Here is a 25212-nt window from a genome sequence, read left to right on the forward strand (position 1 = left end):
ATTGGAGTATTCTGCACCAGGAGTAGCTTGTGTTAATGTAGAAAAATTTTAAACAGCAGCTCCTGGTTTCCAAATGAGAGTCAAAATGAATAGGTAATCTGAAGCACAACTTAAAATTAGCAGTCTTTATATTTGATAAGGATGGATTGATTAGGACTGTTTGTTTACATATAATTGTGAAACCACCTATATAAATTAAACTCTAGATCATTTTTAATTCCTGACCCACACCTAGTTTAAAAAAAAAGTTTCTTGTGTGATACTTAGTGGGATGTAAATGGATGTGCATTAGTTGGCTACTATGTAACGGAGTTATAACAATACGTTTATGGATTTAAATAGTTACTAAATTTGTTCTTGATAAACAAATAGTCTCAAAGTGAAATAAAATATTACTTTTGGTTTTATTTATTTATATGACATTATCTACTTTAAGCTCTAGGTAATCTAATTACATTATAAAGGGATTTTTATTATAATCACAAATAACTAGCGGAATTTATTTTTATTATAGAATCATTTTCTTTGCAACCCCAAAGGCTCTGATATAGCAATTTGGGTTTTACATACTAAATATTTGGCTTTACTTTAGCAATAACAGAATACACTGAAACAAGTTATGTAAATCTTTGAACAAAAATTAGTATTATTCCTACATAATATCAAATTGTTATTTTTCATAGATACCCTAACTTGTTTATACTGTATTCATGATGTATCTGGATGATGTTTTAGTATCATGTAATATTTTAGAAAAAGTAAATTTTTATTTTCCAGAAATAGTAAATTTAGTTTCTAATTAGGATTGATTTTATGTATTGTATTGTAAGAGAATTTAATCCAGCGTGTGTTTGAAGTTTGCTCAAAAAGATAATTTTTTTATTCTAAGGTATAAAAGAAGGTCAACGTTTATTACTCTGTGTTTTGGTCACAATAATAAGAAATTCATATAAAAATATGAAAAGATTTGGTACATGATAAAACTTTGCTGTATTAGCTACTGAGGGAAAAATAGAAAGGCATGGTTTCATAAATTAGGCTTTTAATTCCAAGTATTTCACATTTGAATTCAGAGTTATTTTATGCCCTCTTGCAGAATTAGATTCTTAAAATTATTTTACTTGAAATCATATAGAAACTTAATTTGTATTTACTGATGTATTTTTATGGTTTTTAAAGTTACACTGTTTCTGATACTCAGGCAGCCATGTTGTTCAGCTCTGGAGTCTTTTGGACGGGCCTGTTATTTATCCCTGTGGCCTCCTTGCTCCTTGATGTGGTATATAAGGTGTAAGTATAATACTCAGTTATGTACATAACAACATAGATAGCTTACTAATCCTCGGATTTCTCTAGTTGTAACGTCAACTCTAATATAGAGCTTACAAGATAGGAATTAGTAATATTAATTAATTCTTTGTAAATAAAGGAGAAAGGACCGACTGAGGAACTAGAAAACTATATTAGTTTAAAAGAGCCAGCAGAAGTGAAGCAAGTAGCTTCAATTAACATTTTTATTAATCAGCCTGAAAAACCCCTTCAAGGTAGAAGAAAAATTCTGTTATCTCCAAACACACACACACATGCACGCACGCACACACACACATAAATTTTTAGTGAACCATAGTTGTGAAAGGAAATTTTTGCTTGCCTGATTCTAAACATATATAAAATAGAGACTAGAAGAATCCACAATTTTATTAATCTTTCTGAAGGATTATAAGTTTTAAAATGTTCTCTCTTCCCACAAAAAAGATATCATTAAAGTTAGTTAATGTGATGCTTGTTTAATAACTATGAAAGTTTTACTACTATCAACCTAAACCATTTATGACTATTGTTTCTATGATTATATTAATGCCCAAAATTACTGTAATTTTTTAGATTCTATGGAAAAAATTCCTTGTACTCTGATTACTATTGTACTTAGAAGCAGCATGGTAAAAACTTGTTTTATAATGTTTTAAATCTTCACACAAATACTTCTATCCTTTTTCTTTTCTTTCCCTTTTATTTTTTTGCAGTATCAAGAGGACTGCTTTTAAAACATTAGTAGATGAAGTTCAGGAGCTGGAGGCAAAATCTCAAGACCCAGGCGCAGTTGTGCTTGGAAAAAGGTAAAATACATACTATGTTCTTTTCTAAGTGAGCTTTACATTTTTCTTTTGCTAGCGGTTGGAAATAAGCAGTTAAACTTGTATTTGTCTGTTAACGTGGAGCTAGCAGTGTCACTGACAGATTTTGGAATCAGAGAGATGCAGGTTCAAGTCAAATCTCTCTTCACTGAGCTGCCTGCGACCTCTGCCAGGTTGCTTAGTGCTACTGAGCCTCAGTTACCTCATCTACACAATGGGAGTGGTCTTACCTCCCTCACAGCCAGTCGTAAGAATTGAAAACAGTGTCAATAAAGCAGGTGGCTTGGGGCTTAATAAGCACTAAATAAATGGTGGCTACAAATAGTGTTTATTATTAAACTGAAAAAGAAAATGCAGTATTCATAATGCAATAGAATACAATCAAACTCAGAGGTTGACACAGAGTCAGCTCTCCCTTAGTTACCTCCATGGTTCAGTACATTATTGGGAACTGAGCTGGGAGTCATATATGAAGTGAGTTATGTCTTCCAAGTCTTCTTCATCACCACCACCCACCCCCCCACCAAAAAAAGCAAGGTTAGAAAGCTGATCGAATTTACTAAACTTCACAAAGCATTACAAAAACGAAACTGAAAATTATTCAAAAGCACTCTATAATAATCCACAATTATGATGAAAATACCAGGAACTTATTCTCCCTCTCTCTCATCACACTAAAGTGAGCCAGCGTTTTGTCTCAACCCTAGGAAATGTTTTGCCCTGGTCTGTGTCACCTTCATCATGATTCACTGTTATTATTCAGTTTGACACAATGGAGTAAGTGTCAGACTGGGAACTCAGGCTGAGACCTTGGCTTCCAGCCCTCTCTTGCTCTCATTAGGCCAAAGGGGCACGTCATACACCAGTCTGCGCCTCTCTCCTAAAATTAACAGCACTGGCATCTGTGGGCCGTGCACTGCGTGCTAGGCACTGCACCCCTCACTTCATAGCTACTGTCGCATTGAACTGCCATGACATTCATGGACAAATCCATCATCCTCACTTTTTCCAGATGAGGAAACCAGGGCTTAGAGAGACCCAAGTTCTCAAGGTCAGAAGTGACCGTGCTGGGCCTTGAGCCCATGTCAGTTGAGTCTAGAAACCCTAACCATGCATTATTCTGCCTCCTTTGACTGCTTTTCAGGAACGTAGTGGCATGGCACTAGATAATAGCCTGCCTGTAACCTGACGGTTCTGACCCTTCCATGTCAGCGTCCCTGGGTACATGATGAGTTGATGACACCTACCTTCAGATTATAGGAGTAGCTCCTCTTCCCTGCACTTTCCCCTCATCTCTTCCCTTCACCTCCAACTCTACACCAGCTCCATTGTTTTTCATAAATCGTCCCTCAGTAAATGTTTACTCTCTCTTTCCCTCTAGCTATAAAAAGGATATAGTAAGAGCTCTAGCTCCTAGGAAAGAATGGGTGCATGTATATGTATGAACAAGTCCCTTTGCTGTGCATCTGAAACTATCATAGCATTATTAATCAGCTATACTCCAGTATAAAATAAAATGTTTCTTTTAAAAAAAAAAAGAGTTCTATTAATAGTTCACAGAATCATGAATAAAAATATTCACAATTATTAGGGTAAGTCCACTGATAATACTGTTACTGCCCTTAGTAAATTTCTCCTATTTGCATGTTATTAAAGCTTACATTAAGCCCCTTCACGTGATACTCTTTTTCATCATTTATAGTATATAAGTGACTTCAACAATTCATAAGTCAGACTGAGGGTTCAATGTGATGGCCTCTGGTCTTGGGTCCTAAAGAGTCAATGAGTCTGTGATATGTGTAGTCCCTTACATTAAATAAGTCAGAGAGCCTAAAAAGAAAGAAGTGAATTCCGTGTAAATGACCACCAACTTCTCCACAGAAAATGCATCTGATAAATTTCCTGCTGCTGCTCAGCTCATTTGCCTAAAATAGCAGTTGAGCTTATTTTGGGGACTCAGGACTAAGTTAGCTGTTAGCTGAATAGCCCAGTCGAAAGCCCCTAGTTTGGTATGGACCCCATATTGCCATTGCTGCTGATTGGTGAGCAATATGATGATGATGGTCAGCCTGGCCATGGTGTCTCCCTGCCGAGTGGCTGCTAGAGGAGAGGAAGATCTGTGAGAGGGGAAGAGTAGCAACTGGTCCTCAAAGCCTTCACATCGAACTGCATTCTAAGGCAGCTTAGCAATTGTCAGATTGATTTTATTGACAGAATTATTTTAGGAACCTAGGAGAATGAGGTTAATGTCAAATTTTCAAACATGAGCTGATTTCATCTGCATTTTTCAAAGAGGGAGAAATGGTGATTTCTGTGTATTCGAGTGACACCAGGCTTCCTTGAGGGCTGAAATATGCACGTCATTTTATGCTTCCTGGCCTCGGCATGTGCTGATTTCTTGTCTAGAAGCTGATACCCTCTTACAGACTGGTAATCCAGTTCTGGCTTCCAAAACCCAGTCCAGACACAATTCCCTCAGCATTTCACAGATAAAATAAATTCCTCCTCTGCTATCTCTGTGTTTTCTTTATTCTTCTGTTTCTACATTTACCACAGTATGCTCGAGTGTATTTCTTCAACCTGTGTTTGCTTGTTTCCCCTACTAGATTGAGCTCCTTGTGGAGAGACCTCTGTCTTAGTCTTTATGGCAACCCAGCACCAACCACAGAGCCAGGAACATAGTAACACTCAATTAATATTTATTGCATGGATGAATGAATGGTCAGGAGAATGAACTAAAGAATAAATTCATTAATGAAAGGGTAGGTGAAAGGATAGTTGAGTAGTGGGCTAACCTGTGGGTAGTTAAATGAAAATGTGATACACAAGAACACAGAACTATCTAGGTTACAACTTCCCAAACTAATAAGCACCAGTGTGATGATTGTTTACTTTTTTGTCATAGAAGGATGCAGTTCTTAAGAATGACCTTATAAGTTGATCACCCCAATTTTTTAATCTTCACTAAGCACTACTATGAAGTCAAGCTAGATGTAAACATACAGCTTCTCTATGTCAGAGAAACTAACTTGTAAGCACTGTATCCAGATTAGTATTTACAATAATTCATTTCTCATCTCTACTCATTTTCAAAAATTAAAACATCTTGGTTAAAAGAATTGGTCTTTTTTTAATAGAAATAAGTAGGCCATTTATCATATTATTATCCTGAATTCTCTGGTGGCTCAGATGGTAAAAAATCTGCCTGCAGTACAGGAGACCCAGGTTCAATCTCTAAGTCAAGAAGATCCAGGATTTTCCAGGCGAGAATACTGGAGTGAGTTGCCATTTCCTCCTCCAGCTCACTGTGCAGCCATGGCTTATTATTTTGGGTAAAGAAACTAACTCATAAGCTATGAAACTGTCCTTTGCTGTTACTTTCTATGGACATGCTCCAACACTAGGGAGCAGAAGCATCTACATTTCCAAAATCCAAAAAGCTTTGAAATTCAATTTTTTCCACAAGCTTATAGCAAAATTTGCTGGATTTTCAACACAATTTATTCTCGAAATATAAGGACATTGATAGTGTTTATTTTTCTGCAGTGTAAACATGTCTGTGTTTTATAGCAGAAATATTAATTTTGGGGATGTGGGTCTCTAAGGTCTCAGTGGGGAGTATTACATGTATAAATTGTGTGTAACATATTACTTTCCTAAAACAAAACAAAAATATGAATTGAGAACCCCAAAGTGTTAAAGTAATGGATTACGGACACTGGGCTCATTGGAGACAGGCAGTTATTACTGGATATCTTTCCTGTGTGTGTGAAGCAATGCATCTTATAGTAAGGCCAAATATGAACAATGAGAGTCATAATTTTTTACATGTATCTATAGACATTAGTCCGTATATCATCATCACCCTCTACTAAATAGTATTTTAGCCCAGGATCTTCAGGTCAGTCCTAATTAATTTGTTCATCACCACTGTTTGGCCCACAGCCTGACCTTTTTAAAGTAGGGAAGTATAGATGTCAGATGATTTGGTCATGGAGACAGTGATGGTGGTCTTTCCTAGCTTTTCTCTGTGTTGTTTATCTTAATGAGAAACAAGAGGTTCGATGTAGCTAAGGCAAAAAAACAAAACCTAGTAGCTTTCCTATAGAAGTGGAGTGGGGGGCATTGTAAATTAAAACTCATGTTTAGCAATAGACTTCTCTTGTTGAGTCAATGTTGAATATAAACCAAGGCATCAGAAATGACCCTCACAAAGTGTCTTTTGTCCTGTGATGATCTCTGGTCTAGTTGGTTTGTTGCTGTTGCTGTTGTTGTTTTTAATAATAAATTTCTTTAGATCTAGGGAATGGTAAGGGAGCTAAGAACTGATGTTTCTAAGTGGCTGAGTGGTTCCTAAGTGCCATCTTCCTGAATCCTCCATCAGCCTGAGGTTAGGAACTGCCCTATTCTCCATGAGATGTCTGAGAATGGCTGCCTAAGACAATCCAGCTAACAAATAACAGAATTAAATCAAAGACTGCAGAGCCCCGGCTCTTTCCGCAGTAGTGTGCTTCTTTCCCCAGAAAGAAACTTTTTTCTTTAAATAAACACTAGACGTTAATGTGACATGACAGCTGGGTGAAAATATAGCCTTAAATGGCCATTACAAAACAAAATTACATTGTTTCCTATATTTTGGTTGCCATAATATGAAAGGGCCACTTCTATATTAAAGGATCATGCATTTACAAAAACCAGCCTAAAACCTGGAAAATGTATTTTGGGAAGAAGAAGCTCCATCATGATACACTGCTGTCCTCTAGTCTTCTGTAGTCATTTCAATTTTAAACACCAGAGACTTCCCAGAGCCCCATCCACAGTGCTCTGCTAACAAAGTCAGACCACCTGCTGCTAAAGCTGCTGACTTCCTCAAAGCAGTTATATGTTTTAGTGTCCCTCTGAGTCCCCAGGTCTGTAATGGTAGAACATTTTAAGAGTAGAGTAAGAAAAGTCTGTAAAAATGGCTCTTTCTTATTCCCCATATCTGTTTATTTCACTGGCAAAAACAAGTTTTACAAGTTTTTGCAAAACCGCTAGAGTTTTAAGATTAATTAGCTTTCTTGCCTTAATTCCCAATGACAATAAAGTATGTCTAATAAGTACCAGTTAACACCCCTAGACTTTTAAGAAATATCTGTGGAAGATTACTACAAATGTCAACATTTCCAAATATTTTACTTCAGCAAAAGCCTAAATGTTTCTGTAATTACTATGAGTTCATTTTGCAGATGATCCTCTTTTTTTGTGTATGATAAATATTGTTCCATTTCAGGGTCTAAAAAAAATTGGCAATATACAGAACTAACACAACTTACAGCAGTTTAACTAAAGCTTAAATTGGGGAAGCAAAAAGATGGAAATTTGTCCACTGAGTCGGTTCCAGTGATTAAAACAAAACTGCATAAACATTTGCTGCAACACATGTGGATTACTTATTAGCTCTTCATGCTTGTTATGTGGTTTAATATCAAAGCAAAGTTTTATAAATCAACCAGTGGAGAAATGGCATGACTAGGAGGATTGATGATGTTTAAAAGTGCATTTCAGAATTATTATTCAAATTTATTTATTTGACAGATATTTGACTTCCCACTGTGTGAAACACTGTTCTATGAGCAGGAGAGAAAAACAGATGCAGTATTTCTTGCACTCTGCTTTTAGAAGTTACCTAATTACATGGATTCATTTCTGCAGAAAAGATTATTCTAAATGTTTATTGAAAAAGAAGTGTTTTTTCTTGTCACTTTACCTACTAAATTATTTTCTGAAAATACTTTTTTTATTTTAAAATGAGATTAAGGAACACATTTGATACCATATTAGAGTGGTAATGGAATTTTTCTAATTAAAAAGTCTATGAGATTTCTTCTTTACATAACTTTTTGGATTTTTCTGTATAAAAACATTAATTTATACTAGAATATATACAAAGTAGGAAAAAGGTATAGTAATGGTTCATCTTTTTAAATTCTCAAATGCCATACTTGCTATATGTAGTAAGTCACCTAAGATTTTAGACGGTACTGCCACTACCAGTGGATTTTGTGTTTTTTGTTGATTGTATTGTGCAAGTTCTGTATCTCTGTTTGACTTAAAAACTGGGGTTGGGGACATCCTTTGACTGCACTATTAGGGAAAAACTCTTCTGAGCTTTGGGGGAAAATGGCCTGTAAAGTATCTGTCTAAATACTTGAAACCTCATTTGCTGTCTGAGAAAAGAGGGTGAAAAAGAATCAGTAGACTACGGATTTCTCAAACAGTCTTTTGTTTAAGTCTGGCTCTCTGGTGGGTCCTGTGGGCACGCCGGGGTCTCCGCCGAGTTGATAATTCATTTCACACGTTTGCACCTGCTCTGCAGCCTCACAGAGAGGGCGCAACTGCTCAAGAACGTCTTTAAGAAGAACCACGTGAACTTGTACCGGTCAGAATCACTGCAACAAAACCTGCTCCGTAAGTATTGGAGTTCTGATTTTTAAACACATTCTCCGCCATTACCTCATAGCATTTATAAGAGCAATAGTTTGATTTGAAGGATATTTAACTATTTACAATTAACACCTAAAACAAATTTTGACATTATATAAATATTAATAACAAATGTTTAGAGAGTCCTTTGACCACAGCCATCTCACTTTCAGCAGAAAAGATAGAGCATTTGAAAATCTTGCTGCTTTCACTTCACAAAAAATATTTCTGCATGCCCCTTGCCTCCTTAAATCTTAAAAAGAACCAGTAAAATAAATCTTAACTCTTAAAAGCTTACTCGGTATTGTTATCTTTTCTATTTGAATAACTTTGCAAGAGCCTTTTCAGCTTTGAAACATGACATGTGTGTGAAACAGCACACAATGAAACATATATTTTCCCCTTCAAAAATATTTATGAATATTTAGAGTTGTAAGAAATTATTAGGTATCATGCCCTCTTAACATTTGAAGGATCTCAAAAAGAATATAATACATAAAGCCCTGCAGTAAATGTATTTGTGTTAGTAATATATCTTTTGTTTCATGTTGTTTCCACATGTAATTTATTTTCATGTATATATACTCATGTTTCATGCTTTTGCTCTTTATGCTTCAAGAGGTCTTTTCTAAAGATGTGATCCCCTTGAGGGTCATTTCTTATCCCCAGGCCCCCTGTGACCAGGCTAGGGCATGAGTGCGTTTATTTGTAGATGCTGAGAGTCCAGAGCCATGTCTTCTGAGGGAAGTTGTGTGTGTTTATCTCCTCGCTCTTATTCTTCCTTCACTCTCATCCGCCTGATCTATCTGGAATACATGCTCCCACTTGACTGCACTCCCCACCCCTCTGCTAGCAGGAAGCAAACATTAGAGGAGTTGGACATGATGTGCTGAAGGGAGAATGGAGGGGGCTACAATATCTGTTCATCCAGGGAGCAGAACACCAAGGATCTAAGCCACCATCATCTCACTCTTCATTTTGCAGTTGAATCCATATCTTTTCCAGACATTAAAAATTAGTGTCTTTATGCTTTTAAAGGCAGGGAAGGATGCATTAACTCCCCAAGTTAGAAAATGAACACTCAAAACTCAGACTAACAGAGACTTCCTGTGACTTCAAGCTCACCATTTCTATTTTAACTTACAGATGGGTATGCTTTCTCTCAAGATGAAAATGGAATCGTCTCACAGTCTGAAGTGATTAGAGCATATGATACCACAAAGCAGAGACCTGATGAGTGGTGATGGGTCGGGGGGCTGCGAGGCCAGCTCTGTTATGTCTCTAAGGGGAGTCGCAGGTCTTCACCAGAATCTGCTGACCAATTCCAGTCTGGTCCAAGGAGGGGAAATGGATCTGAGCTCATCTCATTGACTGACATTCAGATTCATGTATATTATAGACGTAAGCACTGTGCAACTGTACTGTAACACCATCTCTTTCAGATTTTCTAAAGTATTTGCTAAGTCTTTGTAAACAGACATTGAAAATGACCTTGTATCTTGCCAGAGTGTTTTTTTCAACTGAGAAAAGGTCAGTATTCTTTTGCTGTTACTCTGGAGCTGTAACTATCAGTGTCTTGGATACACCACAAGGCTATTCACCAGTAAAAATCTATAAAATGGTAGTAAGTTAGAGGGACTCTTAATATCCAAATTTAGATTTCAGAACATGCTGTGGAGGTGGGAGGGGGAAACCAGCCTTCTTAAGGAAGCAACTCACTGAGCAAAATTTCTAAACAAGACATTAATGATAAGTGTTTGTGTCAAAAATTGTCTTGATAAATGTTTGCCAAAGAAGTTCAATAAATGTATCACTATTTCTCCTTCAGTAGTCATTTGCCCAGAAATTTACAAGAAAGTTTACCTCCAGTTCTGCTCTAAGATCTGCATGCCTGACTCTTCCAATCTAAGAGTGATTTATAAAAATGAGTATTTCAAGGCATTTGCTACTAATATCTGTGATGTTGCACCTTTGGCCTTACAAATGCTTCTTTCTCGTTTGTCTTGTCTATTTATTCAAGTGGAAGTGCACAAGTGGTTATGTGACTGTCATTACAATGCTGATTTTTAAACTGTACTTATGTCTCCGTCCTTTCTGATGAGGTTTCATCATCATTGAGATTTTTCTTACAAACTGGCTTCTGCTGTAGATTAAGTGATGTCATTTTGTCTTTGAGTTTTCTTTTTTTTTTTTAAGAAAAATGTACTTAAGTGTTTATGTGAGATTTCCAATACTTCTGTCGAGGTGTTTGAAAAACCATGTCAGATAATGCCTGGGCTTTTGTAATGTCTGTAGGCTCAGCTTTTTGTCCTATGTTTTGATTTTCCCTAGTAGTGCCCGTTCCAGATGCCTGTTATCCTTGATGGCACACCCTAGGTTAAGGTGACTGCCCTGAACTTCAAACCAAGAATGGCTTAACAGTTCACTTGTCAAGCAGCTCCCAAAATTAGTCACATGCTGCTAATTGGAACAAATAAGTAGTACTTCCCCCCCCTTTTAAAAACACCTATTTTATTCAAGCCTATAACTTTACAAAGAACTGTTCATCATGAGTAGATTTTGTTAATATGTTTTAAAATATAGATTCAATTTAATTGTTTCAGCATTTCCAAGATATCTCCTGAAAAATGCCTATTTTGCTATACCAACAATTAATGGTGAAGGGGCTGTTTAAAAACCGCAACCAGTTTTCTACACTATTTTTAACATAATGCTTTCATGTAGAAATAAAAAGAATTCTAGGTTTCAGATACATTTCAGAGATTGAAGCAAATTTTTTGCCTTGTATTCAAAAGCCTGTTTGCCTTTAAGTGGACTTACCAGCAAAATAGATAGAACTTCCTCTTTAAAAAAATAAGTCAACTACAATTAAGAAGGGAGGTGATTTTCAAATCGCTCCTTGAATTTAATAATTTCACATCTTTTTCACCCTTTTTCTCGATCTAGATTTAAAATTTGAGTCTATATATTATTTCCTTCTCTGAATTTTTAGCTCTTTAGTTACATGTATGCCTCCCACATTTTCTACAAATAAGAGAGGTTATGACATACATAATTTGAACTTAAAAGGGTTAAAAAGGTGACATACTTCACTCTCCACACCCTTTCCATTCGGAGTTCAGATTAAGAAAAGCATGAATTCAAATACGCAAGACCACAGGTATAAGAGTCTAAGATCATCTTCAAAATTCAGATGTCACAGTGTTTGTTACTGAATGGCTATTCAGAGCATCTGGGCCTCTGTGATGACAGGTGAAGTCAAACCACAAAAAAATGGAAAGCAAGAATCAAGTAAAAGGAATAAAGGTTTTTTTAAAAAAGAAGAATGAAGTACATCCCTCAGGAGAAACACTTAATAGCAGTTCCAGAAAAGGGCTGCTTCCATTTCCCCTCACCTCACAGGTGACATCCTTCTCCATAATTTTAATATAAAAATGTGATGAGTGTAATAGAACTGAATTTTCTGACTTAAGAGAACCAAAAGCTTTATTTTTACCTTGAAACATGATTTGTTTTTGTGGAGCTCTTTAACATGAGTGGAAGACTCATAGTTAATAATGTGAAAGAGCATGATCTGAAACGTGACTGATTTATGCCTTTTTGTCCCATGGACCTGTTTTTGAATTATCAACATTAAGTCGATCTCTTAGCTTCTCGGTAGGGAGTTGAGGGGTAGGCAGCAGGGAGTGACCACCTTGGTAAAACTTAAAAAGACAACATTGCAACTGCAGTGACTTTGTAGTGTTAGAGAAAACCCTCCTTTTTTTAACCTTCATAAGTGGGGTGGGGGTGGGTAACACAGTTTTACCAGGATTAAAATAAATAGTTGAAGTGACTTTTAATGTGTATTTTCTGAAATAAGGGACATTCTTCAATTAAAAAGTCCCTTATAGGGACTCTGGCAAATGCTAACACCATTGCTTTACAATGTTTACAGTTCAGAAAATACTACTCACAGCAGAAAATCCTCATTCATTTTGCATTGAAAAGTTGGAAGTTGCTTCTTTAGCATTGACTAGTACACAGTGATACTGAGCATGAACTTTCTAAATGTTTTATATATACATATAAAAATATATTGGTGTCTCACACCCAGAAAGATGCTATATGGTAGAAAGTATGAGCAGGAAAAATGGTGTTTCTCAGGAATGTAATAAATTTTAAATGGAATAAGTGCCATCCACCCTCCCACACAACACTCTGGCTGACATGAGCCTGCTTGGGCAACATGGCAAAGTTAATGGAAAACTTCTAATCAAGTCAGGTGAATGTGTATTATATTCAGTATTAGCCATTTACATGAATTGTGTGGTCATTGAATGGAATCAGCGATTCCTCTTAATTTCCAGGGGAGACAAATGAATTCAAGAAAGCTACATTTATTCTAGTCATGACAGTTTATATTTTAATTTTGCAGTCCTGCATCCTAAATGTCCAGTGTGAAAATCATGTGATAATTTGTTCTGCATTGTGTATGCTGTGCATCACTTATCTGTCACTTAAAATGTTCTTTCAGGAAATGAATACTAATCTGAATGTACTAGATTGCATATTCACAAATTTTTATGTATAACAAAATCATCATTATTACAAAGCTAAATAATCATTAGTGTTTATTTTTGTGCAGTTTGCCCTTTGATATTTCCTGGTTCTAAGACTTATATCATCTAATAAATCTATAATCATGTACAAAATTTATTGAGCAAATTGCCACCCTATTCACATCATATGAACCAGGCCCATGGAATTCTTTTTGTAAATTACTTAATGTAAACACCATGCAGTCTGGTGCCTAATAAATGCTTTTTAATGATGAACATTTCTATAATGCCTCTTAAAGAGACCATAGTCTGATTTTTCTCACATTAAAATAACTGAAGTCACTTGTGAAACTGTTATACTTTGCTGCATTTTAATTAACCTTCAACAGCTATTAAAATGGAATGTAAGTTGAATTTTGAAGGAAAGGAAATAAATGTTTTCCATTTTTCGTCTTGATTTATTTTCTGTATGAGAGCAGCTGTGTTTTTGATAGGTTTATGGTTTGCATGAATTAATATTTAAAGTGGTCTAGGCCAACGCATGGCTATTGCTGTAAATCTTGATGTTTATTTCTGCCTTATAAAATTCTCTCATGGCCTACCTAAGACTTAATATTCAGTGGACAAATTAACTGGGCCTCCACATAACTTTTTTTTTAATAAGCAAATTATTTTACAAACAAATTTGAACTAATTTAATTGAAACTTTTGTTTAGCTTGCCTCTAAGAACTTTTCTTAATAAAGCTCACAAAATTTCTCAGCAAATAAATCTCCCTTAAGTAGGAAAAAAGAAAGCTAGATTTCATACTTGCTTACTTTGAATTAACAGCAACTTTCCATAGGTAAATCTTCTCTTGCAAAGATGTGAGCAGAATATTTAAAAATACATGTTTTTTGTTTCATAGTTCTAGACTAGAAGCCATAAAAGCAGTAAATACTGTTTGTTGTTTGTTTTACTACTTCAAGCTTCATTTTTCATATTTTCAAGTTTATTAGGTTAAAAGAAAAAAGGCAGCCTTGGAAGGCAGCTACTATGGAAAATTGCAGTTTGCATTCAAAATAAAATAGTATTTTCAGCTCCATGAAAAACCATTCCTGCTGAAACTGCTGTAGAAATTGTGAAGCTGCATGAGTGGAGAGAACTGAATCTGTGATTATAGTAGTTTTCTCAGGTGTGTTTATCTCGATGTTCAATGCACTGTGTTTTATAAATAGTTATTAAAGTCTAGTAATATTCAGTTCTATGCAGTGTTATGTGTCATTGGCCTTTTGTGAATGTGCATGTTTTAAACTGCAAATTTTAAACATTTTTGTCCTCTTATGAAAAATGAAATAAACTGTACCATTACATAAAGAAAATCATTCGTTTTAATTGCTAGTTTTAGAAACTATATTTCTTCATAAAACTTTCAAAACTGCTATAACTATAGTTCGAGAAGGTGTTTATCTGTTTAATAACAATGTTAACATTTTATCTACAACCCCAATGATAATTGAAAATATCCCTGCATTGTAAATCCCATTCAATGCAATATAAAGTGCGGTATATTAACTCTAATTTTATAAGAGTTGATAGTTCAATAATTAAGTATCAAAAAAGAATTTTTGGACTTCCCTGGTGGTCCAGTGGTTAAGACTCCGAGCTTCCAATGCAAGGGGTGTGAGTTCAATCCCTGGTCCAGGAACTAAGATCCCCACATTCTGTATAATGTGGCCAAAATAATGACAATAAAAATAAAATAATTCTAAATAAAATTACTATATTTTGATTCTTCAATCAGAAAAGCTTCCAAGATTGTCCTTACAGGTTTAAATCAACCTGTAAGTCAACAACTAACTCATGGCTCCTTCTTTCACAGAAGATGAAGTTCTTAAGATTTCTAAACCCCACCGAAATTTTTTAAGTGTATGAGAGAGTGGCCACATTTGGCCAATAAAATTTGAAGGAAGTAACCAGAAAACAGTAAAATTGCCACGTGAGACAAAATATAGGAAAACACTGGAAATGAGGACAAGACAATCAAAGTAATCACCATTTGATAAAAGGAACAACAGAAACTGCAATTTGGAAAACTGTTAGAACAGGATGAGTTCGCAGAGACCCACTGGGGAAGCAGCGTGAAGAGCGTCCAGTTTCATCAGAGTGAGGGGCAGTGTGTGCCTCCCTGTCTGTGACCCTACTTCCCTCCCCACAACCTTTTTCTGGGGGCAACAATTGAGTATGGGTCCCCCATGCAAAATCACAGCAAAACAATGTTCAGAAAAGTAACCTGTGAATTATGCCAAATATTTTCACGTACAACATCATCCCTCTTAAAATAAGCACCACCGTCTAACACCATCATAAGGAAACAGAAAACGTGAAATACATAAATCCAGTACATCGTCCCCATTTAAAGATTGTTTTTATGTGCTTAAGGCATCTCAGACCTAAAGCTTCTATTTCAGTATACAGAACCACACATTTTAATGAAGAAAGGTCTTTCTAACCTGGATCATTTCACTAGTAAGCTAATAAAAATTGTTGGAAAATGTAATATTTTTTACTATTCAGTCTTTATTTCAAGTACAGACTATGTAACCAGCAATTCAAACGTAAACTCTTGTCAGAATAACTTCGTTAGCAACTGTTTAACTGAAATTTTGAAAGTCTGATACATATAAAAATGTGTGTTGCCTTAATAGTTTAACATGCTCGTAAATCTTTATTTTTCCTGAACACATACTAAATAAGCCTTTTAGGTTATGCACAGGTAAACTGATCTGGACCCAGTAAAATGTATCATACTCCTAATTGTGATTGTACATATTCTCAGGAACCTTTTTGGTTAACTGGTTTTAGAAAGAAATTTTCCTATAGATTTAATTCAATCTGGCAAAATTCTCTTCCACGGGGAATAGCTGGAAAAAAAAAAAAAAATCAATGAAAAATAGGATGGGAAAATAAGAAGGAAAAATCTATGCATTTGGGACAATTAAAATTACAATCTATCAGCTTTGGAGTGAATAAAAGCAAGTTGATTAAATACGTTTTTCTAAAGTAGATGATAGATTCACAGGCTCTGAGTGCAAGGTAGGAGGGTGCTTGCTCTGTCTCCGGCAATAAGAAGTTGTCCAGGTATCATAGGAGGCCATGGATTACTTGGGACTAATTCTATCAAACTGTCAGGCCATTTTCTCTGTTCTGTGCCCTCCAATCAGCATTACATCTGCCCTTCCACAGTACTCAGGCTTGCTTTTATATGTGAGGATATTTCATCTGCTTTCTATTGTATACTATGGACTGATGACACAGCTCCCTCCACACTAGAGTGCAAGTCACTGAGACAGTGATTCTGACTTCTGATTCCTTAAGACAACCCTCAGCAGTAGGGTACAATTAACACCTCCATTTTACAAATGAGAAAACGGACACACAGTGACATAAAGTAAGTAGCCCAAAGTCTCTCAACTTATGGGTAACACACCCAGAAAACTAACCCAGACACTGTGACTCCAAAATTTACCTAAATAGCCCCCTGGTCTCTTAGTTTCCTCAGGTGTAAAGAGAGAGATGTTTGCCCTCTAGTGTTTTTGGTTTGGTTTTGTGCTCTATAATATTCTATGTTCCGGTAACAAGGCACCAATTCCGTGAATGGTTACAATCCCCTCTGTCTATAGGGTGTGTACAATGTTACAGTCAATATTACAACTCTTCTCCAAAAAGATTTTCTGAAAAGTAGGTTGGATTTTTGTTTTTTTCCCTAAGAAAATTAGGACTTCACGGTACACGCCGTAAAGAATGCAGGGTTTCAAACCAGACAGCGGGCCTGGGTTCAAATCTTGGTTGTGTTATCATCGGTCTTGGGCACAGTGTTCAATATTTCTGCTTTGATCTCTTTATCTGCCAAACAGGCATGGTAAGAGTCCGACTTCAGGGTTGGGAAGATTAAATGATACATGTCATACAACACACACATGGTGTTTAATAAATGTTATCCATTATCTGCATAGCTACCTTTCAAAATATAAAATTTCTGTTCTTCAGAGATCCTACAGTGCATGAGACAGTTGGCACAACAAAGACTTGATGTCCATGAGCAGGACTTTGAAATATCCCTCTATTCCTATCAGTGGAAAAATCTAGTCCCATTTTATCTAAGTATTTTCTGCACTGCCTTAAATATACACTGAATTTTCCAGATATATAACTATGGTGCAGATTAAAAGAAGATCAAACTTTGTTTGGAAAAAAATCTCAGTAACAGTAGGGCAACTCTGGAGTGTAAATTGATAGTGTTGTAAACCTGCATAGGTCTGGACTGGGAGCTGTCACATCTCGGTGATTCTTGTGTGAAGAGGTTCTCCTGTGAGTCCTTTGTTAAATGTGCTGAAGCTTTTACATTATGAAATAATTCTCCTTTTCGTTCACCTTTCTATTTACCATGAAGACATTATGTTGATTGTTTTTAAGTATATGTGTAGTGAGTAATATGATCTAGGAATTTCATTTTAGGACAGTTAAAAGTAAAAGTGTTAGTCGCTCAGTCATATCCGACTCTTTGCAACCCCATTGGACTGCAGTCCGCCAGGCTCCTCTGTCCACAGAATTCTCTAGGCAAGAATACTAGAGTGGGTTACCATTCCATTCTCCAGGGGATCTTCGCAATCCAGGGATCAAATCTGGATATCCTGCATTGCAGGCAGATCCTTTACCATCTGAGCCACCAGCAAAGCTGGTGGACAGTTAAAGGCATGACACAAAATATTTGTTCTAAGGAGAACTCACTAGATCCAACAGAGTTAATAATCACTGTCCTGGAGAGAGGCCCTGAGCCTCATGCTTTACTTGTCAGTGGATTGTGTGCCCAGAGACAATTAGAGAAACCTCAAAGCTGGTGTTCCCTTGCTGTTGGAATCTGGTTATGCAGACAGCTCCAGGACTGACTAGCTGTGGGATCGTGGGCAAGTTACTTCACTCCAGTATGCCTTGGTTTCCAAATCTATAAAATAGGAATTATAATACCTCCATGTTGCATTATTTGGGGGGGGAGGGGAGTTAGTGCACATAAATATTTAGAATACTGTTTGAGTCATAAGAGCCCAGTAAAGATTAAAATAGCAAAGGAGCAGTATGTAACAAACATGAATAAAGCCAGCCTACTGACATGAGAGTGAATTCCAGAGCTTCACACAAATGTTTATCCTTTTACGTTCAGCCTTTCCTCCCTCCTTCCCTCTCCCGCTCCCTCCTTTTCTTTCCTTCCTTTTTGCCTTCCCCCCTCCCTCCCTCCCTTCCTTCTTATGTTTATTCCTTAATTATTTGGGCTGACTTGGGATACCTGGATTAGCTACAGGATAAAGCAGGAGACCAGAAGTCAGAGCTCCTGCCATCAGTCTGGGCCAAGACCCAGCATCTTCCAACTTGCTTCCTCAACTAGAAAACAAAGAGTCAAGCCAAAGGACTTTTCTTAGGTCAGCATTCCACCTCTAAAGGATCTGTATTTGACAAGAGCTATTGAGGTTGACATACAATAGTATGAACCCATATAAACCTGGGTTTCCAAAGGACACCCAAGGGGCCAAGAGGCAACAAAACTGAGGGAGATGGGCCAGGCCGGGGAGACCAGGCAGAAGACTGGTGGAAGGCAAGGAGCCTCTCTGAAAAGGACCTCCCACCCCCAGCAAATCAGCACCATCAGTGGCACATCCTCTTCATGCCACGAGAAGCCAAAATTCAGATTCTTATGAGAAATCTCCCAATTTTTAAATCTATGCAAATACCACATCTGAGGATTGCAGCCCACGGGCTGATGTCTCTCTAAACATTCACTTCCTTGGCTGCTTTCAGGCGTCCCAAGGTAGAAAACAGCTTTCGAACATAATACAAAATTAATGTAGGTTTTTTTTTTTCATTTCAAATTATGAAGTGTTAAGTAAAGACATTTCCTTTTATTGAATATCAGAGAGTATCATTAAGGAGATACAATGAAGCACTTTGATCTAAACTTTCAAAGAAATTTCATGAAAACATAAAGCATTTTATTTATTCTAATCCAGCAGGATATATACCCAAATATTTAGTCATCAGACATGGAATTCAGTGGCACTTAAGATACATAATATCAGATGATTATAGCCAAAGCTGGACTTTGAACTCCACGCTTATTATTAACATAAAAAATTACAGTGTGACTACTAAATAATTAGTACCATCAGTGTAGTAAATACATTAAATTACAAATCTGTACATTTGTACATAACTCATTTTACAAATAAATGTTTTAAGACCCAACTGTTCAACTTTCATTTAAACACTAAATGTTGCTGAACAAAACGTCTGCAATAAATATTCCCTTGGGCAGGTGGGGGAAATGCTTTTACATAAGATCTCTGTTACAATATCTAAGCAAATATTTAAAATGTTAAATTTCTCATGCAGTTATTGAAATCTTCTGAAGACACCCTTATATTTCCAACAAAATTTAGTTATTAATTTAAAAAATAACTGTTCTCACGATGCTAATATTATTCCCAGTTAATTGCTCCCCAAATTACAAACAGGCTGTTCATTGTCTCTTCAGTTTACTTAGCAGTTAATTTTTTAAATGAACCTTCGATAATTACAATCAGGTACAATTTCTTTGCTTATTTATGTATATGTTGGTATTATCACTCACTAAAGAACTTATAATGAAAAAAGAACACATAGGCCTATGTAGGATAGCTGAGTTGTCCAATAAAACAGCTTCAGCCAATTTGTAGCTTTCAAGTCGGACTACTGCATATTTTGAATAAAAGTAGCATAAGTTGAAATGTAATAGTCCCCATGCTTTCAAAGCCAGAAAGCAATTCTCTTACTACAGTCATTCTGTGACTGCAGCCAGGAACCTCAAGACTAAGAGGCACTGTATTTTCCTTGCGCTTTCCTCCATGGCGTTGCTGGTCCAAGTGAAATTTTCTTGGGATTCCTGGTGCCCATGGCAGCAGCATCCACAGGTGTGCCATTGCACTAGATGATGGATCTGGAGCCATGGCCTGTCAACTGGAACTGAAGTCTGGACAGCTCTTCCCGGGAAGTGGAGGCTCCTGCTGGAGCGGGTAAGCGAAGTACTGGGGTGACACCAGGAAACCGGACGGCTGGGTCAAGTGGATTGGGTGGCCTGTGGTGTAAGGTGGGGGCGGTGAGGGCACCAGGCAGCCTGGTTCTGCCCGGGCAAAGGAGAACCTTCGGATGGAGCCCCCAGTGGAGCTAGAGCTGGTGGCTGTGCTGGACTGCCTGGAAGGTGCCCTGAGGTTCGTAGAAGTCAAGATCATGGGGAGAGTCTCTGTCTGATAGCTGCGGAGTGAGAAGCGGATGGGCTGCTGCGAGGGTTCCTTAGGTCTCAAGCAGGTGCAGCAATAAATAGCCACTAAAGAGCCTAGGATGATGAACGCAATGAAGATGGAGCCAACAATCAGGAAGGGAACGTAGACAGGCTCTAGAAGGCAAAAACAGGCACAGATACTCGGACGAGAGATTCCCAAACTCTGGGCTGCTCACAGGTAGGAGGTGGGAGGTCTATTCAACCACCCTTGTCAGCCCGGCTTCTCAGAGCTTGTTACTGGTAACCTCTGAATTGCAAACTGTGATGATGGAATATTCTTGCTCCTAGCAGGGAGGAAGCAGACTGATACTGTAGACCCTGTTAGCAATTAGCCATCATATTGCACATCTGGAAATCAGAAGGAACAGACTCTATCCTCCTGTCCACGCACTGGAGGGAGGGAAAAGATGAGTTTGGGGGGTTACCATAACACTGGCTTTCAATCCAGGTTTTAGGAGTTTTTATCACAGTGGGGTGCTTAAGGACGCTAAGGCTGAAAATCCATCTCCTATCCAAGACTCTCCGATCTGAGCAAAGACAGCCGGACCGATCTGAGCAAAGACAGCCGGACCGGTTAAGTGAAACCCCCAGGATTTTACAAGACTACAGAAAGAACAGGATAAAGAAATCCATAACAGGCCCCCATTAACTGTGTCTCCTACCACATCACAAACTGTCCTGTCTGGATACTTCTTTCCAGAAACAATTTGGGATGCCTCCTCCAGCCGTCATGCTCCTGCCTCTTGATCCCCACTCAAATTCTGGGAAGGTCAGACTGAACTTTAGCGAGACTGAGGTTGGTCCTTGGTGTTGGTGGCCCATACTTTCTGGGAGAGCACCTTTCTGACAGAGTTAACCCCAGTTCCCTTTTCTCTCTATAAGGCAGACATAATGTTTCCCACCCAGAGGCACCTCCCAAGCAGTCCTCCAGCTGTGGTCCCTGCCTGATAGAGCTGTTTTGGGATGCAAACTTCCGGCTTAGAGGTAGAAGAAAGCCAAGTCTGCATTGACTAAGACCCTACTGTGTGCCTATTTTGTATTTACTATCAGATTCATGGAGACCCTGGGAGACAGGCCTAGTGATATGGTCTAGTTTCCAGATGTGGAAACATATTGGAGAGTTGCTGAGTTTCCCAAAGACACACAGGCAGTGAGTGACAGGGAACTATCCACCCTAAGATCTGTGGGCTCCTGAGTGTAAGCTCTTCAGGTGCCACCCACTCTGACCTGTCTAGCAGTGCCCTGCAGAAGGCAAGTTTAAAGTGACTACTTACTCAGCACCTTGCTGAGCATCCATACACTCATTTATTTCACAACCTAACTCCTCTGAGAGCAATATGCCCGTTTTAGAGCTGAGAAGAAGCCCAGAGCAGTTAAGTAACTTGCCCAAAATGATAAGCTGGCAAGGGAAGGTCTTGAGGCTTTGCCAGACCCCAGTCTGGGTGGGTGCGGAGACTGCCCCCTCTCCTGCCACAGAGCCCTGTGGGAGGCCAGGATGGGGTCCCCGAGGTAGACAGGGAACTTAGCACTTGCTCTGCAGAGACGGCGAGTGACTGTGAAGCCCGTTTGTATTTTCCTAACAGGCTAGGCCGCCTTAGAGTTCCCTACTTTCCACTGAACATTGTTCCCCCAGAAGCCACTTCCTCAATCCTCTAGATTGGTATTTTGCCCAAAAAAGTTAAATTCCTTGACGGTCTAATGGAGTTCTAAGGAAGATGGGTCCCCCTTTCCTCTGGGTTCTCAGTCTCAGGGGACTGGGGCTCCAGCACCGTTAATCACCTCTCCAGCCTCTCCCGCTTCGCCTGGGGACCGTCTTTGGCCCGCTTCAGACCCCCCGCTCTGGAGTTCTGGGGTGTCAAGTCTCTCTCTCGGCTCCCCCTGCCCCCCGCCCCCGCTCCTCCGGTTTCCCGGCCGTAAAACCATCGCCTGGAGCTCTAAATGGTCTCCCTGAAGTTCCGATTCAGGTGGAAAGGGTTTTTTTGTTTTTTAAGGTGTAAAGTTCCTCTGCTGGGGTTGTGATTTATTCTGCTCTGAAGTAAGCGGAAACTTGACCCGTGTTTTCCGACGTGAGAATAGGGGGCGGGGAAGGCCCTGCGACCCCGGTTTCTAAATATCCAACCGGAGGACCTGGGCATTTCTGAAAAGCGTGACAATAGGGGGTGGGCCGGAGTGGGTAATTCGATGCAGAGAAATGAAAGGAAGTCGTGAGAATGGGGCTTAGAAACACTACCAAACGGCCACACACACAAATGGGGCTTAAGTTGCTTACCGCCGTGGGGCTACAGATAAACGCAACCGGAGAGTTGCCTTCCCTGCGCCATCAGCACTTCTCAAAGCTCCCGGAGCTCCCAGGGCGCAGAGTAGGGCACACTCACCACCCCTGAAAACTCAAGTCCAGCCTGGCGCGGCCCCCACAGCCCTTCTTTGAAATGTCGTGAGCTCCCAGGGCTCCCTCTCTCCCCCGGGGTCATTGGGTGCAAGCCCCGCGGTCCTCGCGGTCCGTTGCGAACTAGTTCCTAGGCAGACCGGCGGAGACCGCGTGTGGCGGGAATCGGGACTGCAAAGGAACAGCGCCCCTGACCTGAAACGCGACCACCCACTTCTCCCTTGATCCCCCCTACCCCTCACTTTCTACCGTCCCCTATGCGCAGACCCGGGAAGGCCTGGCACGCCTGTTTGCGCGCATACCGGTCGGCACATACGGCAGCCCGCCCGCGCGGCCGGAAAAGGTCTGCCCCACCTTGGGCCCATACTCACGCGCCGTGATGCCCGGGTGCTCCAGCTCGCCGCGGTCGTTGGTGCAGCCGCCCTGCTCCAGCCTGGCGTCGGCCGCGGCGCAGCAGTAGCGCAGCGCGCAGGAGCCGCAGCAGATGGTGGCGTCCAGCGTGTCGAAGTCCTCCGGGCACTGGAAACCCTCGTGGTAGTTGCCCTGCACGTCCACCCAGCCGTGGCAGTACTCTCCGGGCTGCTGGGCGCCCGCCGGGCCCCCGCGCAGCCAGCCCAAGAGAAGGCAGAGCGCCAGCAGCGCCCCCATCGCCGCGGGCGCGCCGGGCGGCCGGGAGGGGGACGCGGCTGGAGAGCGAAGGGCTGAGCCGGGGCTCTGCTCGCACCGCGGTTCCGCCTCTCCTGGGGAGCGGCCTGGGGAGCTGCCCGGGCGGCCAAAACCAGTCCCCTGAGGGTTAGCGGGGGCCAGGGAGGAAGCAGGGGCTGCGCGACGGGCTCAGCAGACCGGGGGTCGGCATGGTGCGCGGGGGCGAGTTGGCGAGGGCCCGCGGGAGGCGCCAGCCAAGGCTGCGGCTCGGGCTGATGCTGCGGTCTTTTGCCCCGCTCATAACTCTCCGGGCGCGAGGGGCTCGCCCAGCCCTCGGCCACCTCCCACCCCACTCCTCACGGGAGCCATCGTGTCCGGGGCTGGCAACTCCCGGGCCGCGCAGCACCTGGACTCGCCGCCGTCGCTGGGTCCAGAGAGGAGCCCGAAGCAGGAGAATATGAGATGCCCACGTATGGGGCTTCGGGACAGGCGGCCCCTCAGCCCCCGCCCCTGTCTGTCACGGGAGTCAGCCTGGCCGGGCCAAGTACAAACGGCCTCCCGGTTGCTGACAGCTCTGCCTCCACGGCGTCCTTTAAAAAGGAAGAGGGAGGGGGAGACAGCGAGGGTTAAGAGAGAGTCCGCCTCCCGGGTCTCGCCGCCTGAGCGCGCGCGGCGCGGCTGCGTGTCCTGCGCGCCCTCTGGTTCGTGCGCCCTCCTCCGCCTTTCCCGGGCCACCTCCTCCCCTGGCACTCCCCCGGGACTCGACTCGACCCTAAACTTGGGGGATCGAGCCCTCTCCACGCGCGCACACACACACCCTCCCCCCGCATAGTCCAACAAACTCCGCAGAGGGCCAGGGCCTCCGGGTCTCCGTCTACCCACGCGAGTTGGCGCGCAAGTGGGGATCTGAGGTTTGCTTTTTAGGGATGTAATCAAAAATGAATTGGGTAGCTGAGGTTTGTCGAATCATCTGTCACCTGTTGCACAGATTCGGCCTCGTTCCTGGGACACCTGTTCTAAGGGTTCCGGGCGGATGGCATGACTTTTAGGGCCTGCCACATTTGCGCTGCGTTTTCCCCGTAGGTTTCCACTTTCTCCAGAAGGGACAGCACGTTTGACAAATGCGCACACACTTCGCACTCTCCCCCGCCCCACTAACCTGCGCGCTGCCGGGTGAAGAATCGAGGGTCACCTCCTCCTGCCCAGGGCAACTCACAAACCCTCAAAGAGCACAACTTCTCCATTCGCGCCCGCAAAGGATATAAAAGAACAAAATTAATGATAACTGAGCAGATCTGAACTGTTCGGGCAAAGAAACACATTTATTTAAATGATGTGTCCCCCGTGTGCTATTTTCAGGGGCACTGCGCCTTTAGCCGGGTAAGTGCCCTATGAAACTGGCGTTATGTGAAACTTGGGCTCAACTCAAGAATTTATTTTTACGGCATCCTGAACTTCCTCTCATCATTTATTGGTTCGTGTGAATATGTTCTCCGTATCTCAACCTATTTGTCAAAGGAAACGCTGAATGCCCGTGTCACTGATTTAGATGTTGGCAAGTTGAGTGAAACAAAAAGACAAAGTTTGCTGCTCACCAGCCATGAAAGTGTGCGGTCAAAAGCATTCACCACACTCGCGGCTTCGCGAGGGTCCCAGTCGGTTCACAGCTTTTTTTTGTGGGGGGTGGGGAGGG

General features: G+C 40.6%; 2 protein-coding genes across 13 annotated transcripts in view; one reads left to right on the forward strand and one right to left on the reverse strand.

Moving 5' to 3' along the window:
* Window positions 1–14501, forward strand: part of ATP8A1 (ATPase phospholipid transporting 8A1) — a 230854-nt gene extending 216353 nt beyond the window's left edge. For all 11 annotated transcript variants that reach the window (XM_081523434.1, XM_081522682.1, XM_081523201.1 and 8 more), the window contains 4 exons: window positions 1202–1290; window positions 2025–2117; window positions 8494–8585; window positions 9747–14501. In XM_081523434.1, coding sequence (XP_081379560.1) covers window positions 1202–1290; window positions 2025–2117; window positions 8494–8585; window positions 9747–9844 — 372 coding nt within the window. In that variant the 3' untranslated portion in view covers window positions 9845–14501. The remainder of the gene's footprint in view (window positions 1–1201; window positions 1291–2024; window positions 2118–8493; window positions 8586–9746) is intronic.
* A 4555-nt stretch (window positions 14502–19056) lies between these two features.
* Window positions 19057–24926, reverse strand: SHISA3 (shisa family member 3). Of its 2 annotated transcripts, XM_081528157.1 has the most exons (3): window positions 24679–24926; window positions 23246–24109; window positions 19057–20602 (listed from the first exon to the last, which is right to left on the reverse strand). In XM_081528157.1, exons 2-3 carry the CDS (start codon window positions 23520–23522, stop codon window positions 20163–20165), a joined length of 717 nt encoding a protein of 238 aa, XP_081384283.1. In that variant the 5' UTR covers window positions 23523–24109; window positions 24679–24926; the 3' UTR covers window positions 19057–20162. The 2 variants fall into 2 exon arrangements, with proteins under 2 accessions (XP_081384283.1, XP_081384280.1); XM_081528154.1 differs by lacking the exon at window positions 24679–24926 and having other exon boundaries at window positions 23246–24245.
* Between the last annotated feature and the right edge of the window lie 286 nt (window positions 24927–25212).

This window comes from Giraffa tippelskirchi, chromosome 1 (assembly GCF_054371585.1).
Source record: "Giraffa tippelskirchi isolate mGirTip1 chromosome 1, T2T-mGirTip1v1.2.pri, whole genome shotgun sequence".
Taxonomy (NCBI): domain Eukaryota; kingdom Metazoa; phylum Chordata; class Mammalia; order Artiodactyla; family Giraffidae; genus Giraffa; species Giraffa tippelskirchi.

Excerpts from the sequence above, each read along its gene's own strand:
- SHISA3 (XM_081528157.1), bottom strand. The coding sequence starts at position 23,522 with ATGGGGGCGCTGCTGGCGCTCTGCCTTCTCTTGGGCTGGCTGCGCGGG. Across the intron at positions 20,603-23,245 it reads GCACCCGGGCATCACGGCGC|AGCCTGTCTACGTTCCCTTC; the intron begins GTGAGTATGGGC and ends TTTGCCTTCTAG.